This window comes from Solanum tuberosum, unplaced genomic scaffold, assembly GCF_000226075.1.
Source record: "Solanum tuberosum cultivar DM 1-3 516 R44 unplaced genomic scaffold, SolTub_3.0 scf01207, whole genome shotgun sequence".
Lineage (NCBI taxonomy): Eukaryota > Viridiplantae > Streptophyta > Magnoliopsida > Solanales > Solanaceae > Solanum > Solanum tuberosum.
The window spans coordinates 6,858-13,882 of NW_006240194.1; the positions used below are offsets into that span (position 1 = coordinate 6,858).

General features: G+C 36.4%; 2 protein-coding genes and 1 pseudogene across 2 annotated transcripts; all 3 read right to left on the reverse strand.

Annotated features, from left to right (window-relative positions):
- Positions 1 to 510: 510 nt before the first annotated feature.
- On the reverse strand, positions 511 to 3,202 carry LOC102605967 (probable receptor-like protein kinase At1g67000; annotated as a pseudogene).
- An 849-nt stretch (positions 3,203 to 4,051) lies between these two features.
- On the reverse strand, positions 4,052 to 5,258 carry LOC102605633 (isopentenyl-diphosphate Delta-isomerase I, chloroplastic-like). Its single transcript, XM_006367922.2, has 2 exons — positions 4,945 to 5,258; positions 4,052 to 4,184 (listed from the first exon to the last, which is right to left on the reverse strand). The coding sequence occupies exons 1-2, from the start codon at positions 5,208 to 5,210 to the stop codon at positions 4,067 to 4,069; spliced, it is 384 nt and encodes a 127-aa protein (XP_006367984.1). The 5' UTR covers positions 5,211 to 5,258; the 3' UTR covers positions 4,052 to 4,066.
- Positions 5,259 to 5,914: 656 nt separating this feature from the next.
- Positions 5,915 to 7,019, reverse strand: LOC102606311 (uncharacterized). Its single transcript, XM_015305832.1, has 3 exons — positions 6,370 to 7,019; positions 6,241 to 6,285; positions 5,915 to 5,970 (listed from the first exon to the last, which is right to left on the reverse strand). Exons 1-3 carry the CDS (start codon positions 6,650 to 6,652, stop codon positions 5,915 to 5,917), a joined length of 384 nt encoding a protein of 127 aa, XP_015161318.1. The 5' UTR covers positions 6,653 to 7,019.
- Between the last annotated feature and the right edge of the window lie 6 nt (positions 7,020 to 7,025).

A 7,025-nucleotide genomic window follows, 5' to 3' on the forward strand; every position in this document is an offset into this window, starting at 1 on the left:
TTGGGTGTGAAGGAGGTGTTAGAGTGGGTAAAAGTCCCACATTGGTTGAGAATTTTTTATCAAAAATCTGGCAACTTCGATTCTTCAAGAATGTTTCAAGAACGGGTCCTTAAGGTTGACAAAAACATGCTGAAACCTTTTGTACTAAGAAACATCAATATCTTGTTTTAATAAAGATGTAAATATAAAATTTGAGTTTTCTTTCTTAACCCAAACAAGATCCAAAATTAGAATCTTACTTAGCTTGCAACAGTCTAACGGTCTTACCGAGATCCAAACTGGTAAATAGCACAGATGAAGAGATAGGATATCCATTTTAACGGTCTCACAGTGGTCAAGGGTATTAGTTCTAGTCTCCTTATTTGATCTTGGAAAGATCTCATCACATATGCTAACTTTTGGGGTTGAATTAGGCAGTATATCCCAATTGGGCTAACCAATAAGGTAATCCCATTATCAAATTGTCTGGAAATTATCTATTGCCAGACATATGCTGAACAGGTAAAATGAAAAGCACTAATCAGGTTTGCTTATTATGCTGACATTCCTCTAGGCAAATCACTCTTCATTTAGCATTAACTGATTAAGAAAAGCATGAATTTACAGCTTCTTACATTCAAGGACATCTAAACACATCAGAAACCGAACCTGTAACAGTACCAGTTTTTGCTACAATTCCATAACAAAATGTGACTACAGTGATATTAGCTGAGAAATGAACACATAAAGGCTAGGCCAGTTCTACTACTGATGAATCTACCTCTGTTCTTGAGGGAGAATAAAGATAAGGCTTGGGAGGCATTTGCAAAGAGTCTAGTTTCCCTTCTAACATTTCCACAATCTTGCTCATAGATGGTCGATTTGAGGGATCAGTCTGTATACACCATAAACTCACCATCACCATCTTTCTTGCACATTCTTTCTCCTCTTCATTCATTATCCCGATTAGTTGAAGCTCTTCGTCTAGTTCAATTCGTTGATAGATCCAATGTGGAAAGTAGATTTCACTAGTGCGATCAACTCCAACGTCAACATTTTTTCTTCCTCCAACCATCTCTAGGACCATCATTCCATAGCTATAGACGTCAGACTTGTGAGAGACACCTCCCAAGTTTCTGCAAACGATTTCTGGAGCAATATAACCGATAGTCCCTCGTGTGACACGATACTCTCCTGTTTCATGCACAGTTTGGCAAGACCAAAGTCAGAGATCTTCGGACAAAAATCTTCATCAAGCAGGATATTATGAGGCTTTATATCAAAATGCAAAATCCGAGTGGTACAACCACGATGCAAGTACTCCAATCCTCGAGCAATGCCTAGTGCAATTTTGTACAGTATTGGCCAACCCAATTGACGAACACTGTCGGATCTTTCCTCATAGATAAATTTTTCAAGAGATCCATTTGGCATGAACTCATATACGAGAGCTCTTTTGTGACCCTCAAAACAAAATCCCACAAGGCTCACGATGTTAACATGCGATGTTCTGCTAATACCTGCTACTTCATTAATGAAATCTTCACCACTGCCTTTTAGTTTATTCAGGACCTTCACTGCCACTTGACTCCCGTTACACAAACTTCCTCTGTATACATTACCAAATCCTCCTTGGCCTAGTTTGCTTCTGAAGTGACCGGTGATTCTTTTGATGTCTGTATAATTGTATCTGTTTGGAGCGTATGAACTATAGTTCTTTAAGAATGCTTCAACTTTTTGGTTATCCTCAGCATTAGATTCTGAAAACCTGAGGCCCTTGTACCGCATAATCTTTTCTCTGAAGTAGAAAAGTAGAATCAACAGTCCAACAGTTAATAAACCTGTACCTGTTGAAAAAAATGAAGTCATGCACCATCAGAGAATATAAATAGAACTAATTCTGAATGTCTTATGCACTATCAAGGAAGTAGTTTGCCTTTGGGACTATGCAAATAGTAGATATGTACAAAAAAATGCAGTCAGTTATCCGTACGTTGTGTAATCTTAAGTACTTGCCTCTCCAGTTTTTTGAGATTTTACCACAATGAAGAAGAAAATCTAAAATGATATGCATGGAAATTCTGAAATAAGAACAAACTGTTCAGTTATTGTATTCAACTACCTGCTCCCAGAATCAGTCCGAACTTTCTTCTAGTCGTTATTGCATCTAAAAAAAGAGGAAAAATACTATGAAATATTATCAATATTTGATACAAAAATGAGAAAGGACTTTATGAAATACGCACTAGACCTTGAGCATGTGGATTATTTTCTTGATGACCTTGAGCTTGTGGATTATTTGAATATGTACAATGAAATTTGTTGGCTATATCATTCCGGCATTGACCTCCGCCATAGTGACATCGGTAACAGCCCTCAGACAGTTTATATTCTACTAGAAAAGCAGGGCTTAACATATTGAACAAACCAACATCATCTGAAATGGAGCGGATTGGCAATCTGATAAGTGAACAGTTGGCAGGAAGATTGCCTGCTCGAACGTCTTCATCATCATCTCCAGGAAGCTTGTAGTATATGCTAAAACCTTTACAGCCATTGTACATTTTATAACCAGCAAAATGATCATTCTTCTTCTGGGTAATGTTTGGGGTGCTCTTACTAGTGCTGTTGCATTTGAAGAAGTTGACAAAATTCATTGGGACGATTTCAAAAGAAATAGAAGGAGAGTTTGGTAAGAAGAAATATTTGTTAAAAGCCTGGCACTTGTGTTGCATCAACTCGGCATGAAGCTTGGGGTCCCCCAGCTCAACTGTATAATTAAACGGATATCCTAAAGCATAGTACCAATCTCCTTCAGGGAACAGTTGTAATCTTGGAAATGGTTTAGCATCACAACCAGATAAGAACATTATTCCACAGTTGGGTTGTGTCGAAAGAGAGAAAGGAAAGCTCAGGTCAGTAAGATTTCCACATGAAAAGGACTTTGGACAAGTTGAATCATTTCTGCCCTTTGTCTGAACTAAGTAACTGATCAGAAGAAAACTTATAAAAGAAGTGAAAGTCATCAGATCCTCCCACTGTTCAAGAAGAGGAAAAAATATGAATTCAGTTGTTCACTGCACTTGCATTTAATAGCACAGTGGATGTGGAAAACTTATATTAAGGGTTGTGACTTCAAAGACTTGAAGTCATCTTGCAATAACTAGACTACATTTTCAAGCCTAGTGAAAGAAAATGACTTGATATGTCTGGGATGACTTCATTTTAAGGTAACCTATTAACCTATATCAATATGAGTCCACCACACACCACAGGACTAGGTCCTTGTCACACTTTGAAGCAGTAAAAGCTAAAATACAGAACAAAATAACACGGATGTTTACATGGAAACCTCTTTGCTCAAGGAAGGAAAAACCACGACCTGCTCTTCACTATCTTCAAGCAACAAGTGAATACAGACTCCAATAGTCATATGAGGATCAAACTCTTAATCCCTACTACCTGTAACACCTCTATTACAGAATGAGCCAAAGCAATAGCTCTATTGCCCATTATATCAACTAACTCTAGTCTAAGTTGCACCCGTGTCGACACGATATGGGTGTGGGTGTGGGATCCGTGTCCAATTTGGTCAACCAATTTAGGGTACTTTGACCAAAATCGATGGGGAAAGTCCGGACAGTTTTAATGATTTCTGTAATCAATACAAAAGCTAAGGTGAAATTGAAGAATATTGAATACCTTTTATATAGAAATTTCTATGTCACTCCTTTTCCTTTAATCTCATTCCAAGATTCTCCTCATAATATCTCATAATTTAGGTTTTATAACTCTATTTTTAGATATTTTATTTATTTTTAGGCGAATCTCCGCACCCATATCCATACATGGACCATATCCCGAATCTTGAAAATTAGATCATAGAGGATCCGACCTCTAGATCCGCACCCGTGTCCGAGCAACTTAGGTAACTGGACATTTTCATTCTCTAAGTAATTTAATTATTTGTGTACTTCCATACATTACCAGTTTCAAACAAAAATTATTTGTGTACTTCCAAGCACTTCGCTTTCAATCCATTTTGTTGAGATTAAACCACAGAAACATCAAAATGAACTATAGCCAGTCAGGCAAATACACTAGAAGATATGCAGATGGGGACATTTCGAAAGAAGCAACTCAACTTACAATTATACTTGGTGTCATGACCAACAACATGGTCATTCTCATCCACCAGAATACACCTGAAAGAGTCGAAACATGGAAAATTGTTAAACATGGCAAATGGGTTGGAAAATTGTTGCAATGGGGGTCGTTAGGCAGCTAGTTAGAGTTATGCATGTATTAGTAACAAAGGGATTAGTTATGAGTGAAACTATGTTTTATTTTATGCAGGAATCAGTCATTCCACCTTATATCCGGTATAAAATAATACATAAATTCTCTCATTAACTTAAACATATATTAGTCATGCGGATTTCTAAATTTTCAACCAAACTTCGTATTAATTATATACATAAATAACTTATTTCCTATCTACCTACCAAAACATCGTATAAGTTAAACGGAAATTAATACATAAATAACTTGTTTCTTATCCAGCCACTAAACGACCCCTAACTACATAGATCCAGAGAAAGATAAGCTTTTGAAAGAAAGCAGAGGTAATAAGAGTTGTAGAAAGCATATAGCATATCAACTGTCTCAAGATCATCTAAAATTACATATCCCAAGTTAACACACTTGATATACAATGACTTGAGAATCTCAAGGTCACATAAATTTAATTCGTCATTCATTTACAATATTCACCTATCTTGCATCTAAAAAAAAAAACTGATCTCGATTTTCAATTAAAAAGAGCAATTTAGAAATGATAATGAATACGGTTAACTGAAAAAAAGAAAAGAAATTCCAAACCATTTTAGTTGCAGCTCAATTAAACATAAATAGGTATAGGCTACGATTAATAAAGAAATGAGGGATAGGTAAAAGAGAACAAACTCGTCTTCAAACATGAGACGGCGCTGTACGGCGTCCATATTAGCATCAGAAACAGCATCAGCCATAGTTGTAGTAGAGGCGGCGGAATAGCACCGGAAACGACAACGGAGAGAAGAAACAGGTAGGGTATTAGGAAGAAGAGAAGATTTTGGTAGCCGGAGTGAAGAAGGAGAAGTTATATGGGAGGCGATGAACCTCCGCAAGAATTGTAAAGAAGGTGAAGCAGTAGTCAGCGACATCTGCTTGTTCCCATCAATTCCTCTCATTCCTTTTCTTCTGCTTCTCCCCTTATATATATTTAATAACTCTTTTTTTTTTTGGATTTTCTTCTTCTCAACAAAATACCAACCTCTTTAGGCACATAATGTTTTACAATAAAAAATATTAAGTTGATTATTATTTTTTATTTTTTTGGTATGTAATTAAAAATATCTATATATAATCTAGATAAATATTATGGAATGTGAGTTTGTGTGGTAACGGAAATGGGGCTAGAAGCGAAGGTGAAGATGAGTCAGGTGTATGAAAGGAAAGTGTTTTGAAAACAAAAAATATTATCCCAAGATGATTTATATATAATTTAGCAAATATTAGGTAGACGGAATGGAGTGGAGAGTGGTGATTCGGGAATGGTGGGGTTGGGATGGTTATAAAGGGAGGGGAGTTGGGGTGTTTGGTGGGTTGGGAAGAGATAATAAACTTGGGATGTTACTTAGGAATATTTAATTTGTTTTACCTACTTTGATTAAGAAAGTCATTTTTTTTATTTTAAGAAGTTTGTTTTTTTTAAGAATAAAAGTAGATCAACTAAACATGAAAAAATATGTATATGTATGAAGATATGAAGGTTTGAAGAATATATAAAGATTTGAAGGTTTGAATATATGGGGATTTAAAAATATGAAGATATCAATTTTTGAAGATAATATTAAAATTTGGATGATGTCTGCAATTTGTATTAAAAATGTTGTTAGCTCGGCATTAGATTCCCAAAACCTGAGGCACTGGTACCGCAAAATCTTTTCTCTGAAGAAGAAGAGTAGAATCAATAGTCCAACAGTAAATAAACCTGTACCCGTTGAAAAAAATGAAGTCATGCACCATCAGAGAATATAGATTAAACATTGCAAGGAGAAAGGATGTCCTCTCAACTCCACTATCCGTACATTGTGTAATCTAAAGTACTTGTCTCCCAATTTTTTTGAGATTTTACCACAAGGAAGAAGAAAATCTAAATGATATGCATGGGAATTCTGAAATAAGAAAGAACCCTGCAGTTAATGGATACTTAGCTACCTGCTCCCAGAGTCAGTCCCCACTTGCTTCTAGTCGTTATTGCATCTAAAAAAAGAAGAAAAATACTATGAAATATTATCAATATTTGATACGAAAACGAGATAGGACTTTATGAAATATGAACTAGACCTTGAGCATGTGGATTATATGGATATGTACAGTGAAATTCGTTGGTTATATCAGTCTGGCATTGACCTCCGTCATAGTGACATTGGTAACAGTCCTCAGACAGTTTCCATTCTACTATAAAAGAGGCGCTTAACATATTGAACAAACCACCAGGATCTGATATCGAGCGGACTGGTAATCTGATAAGTGAACAGGTGGCAGGAAGATTGCCTGCTCGAACTTCTTCATCATCATCTCCGAGAAGCTTGTAATATATGCTGAAGCCTTTACAGCCATGGTACATTTTATAACCAGCAAAATGGTCATTCTTGTGGGTATTGTTTGGGGTGTTGCTACCAGTGATGTTACATTTGAAGAAGTTGAGATTATTCAAGATTTTGAAAGAAATATAAGGAGAGTCTGGAAGGGAGAACTTTTTGTTAAAAGCCCAGCACTTGTGTTGCCTCAACGTGGTTTGAAGCTTCGGATCCACGAGCCAAACTGTATAATTATATGGATTTCCTAAAGCATAGTACCAGTCTCCTCCAGGAAGCAGTTGGATTCTTGGATATGGTTTAGCATCACAACCAGAGAAGGGCAGTATTCCACAGTCAGGTTGTGTGGAAAGAGAGAACGGAAAGCTCAGGTCAGTAAGATTTCCACATGAAAAGGACTTT

Coding starts and splice junctions, on each gene's coding strand:
- LOC102605633 (XM_006367922.2), bottom strand. CDS start 5,210: ATGAGAGGAATTGATGGGAACAAGCAGATGTCGCTGACTACTGCTTCA. Junction 4,185..4,944: donor CGTCTCATGTTTGAAGACGA/GTTTGTTCTCTT, acceptor CGACTCTTTCAG/GTGTATTCTGGTGGATGAGA.
- LOC102606311 (XM_015305832.1), bottom strand. CDS start 6,652: ATGTACCATGGCTGTAAAGGCTTCAGCATATATTACAAGCTTCTCGGA. Junction 6,286..6,369: donor ATATAATCCACATGCTCAAG/GTCTAGTTCATA, acceptor TTCTTTTTTTAG/ATGCAATAACGACTAGAAGC. Junction 5,971..6,240: donor GGGACTGACTCTGGGAGCAG/GTAGCTAAGTAT, acceptor CTTCTTCTTCAG/AGAAAAGATTTTGCGGTACC.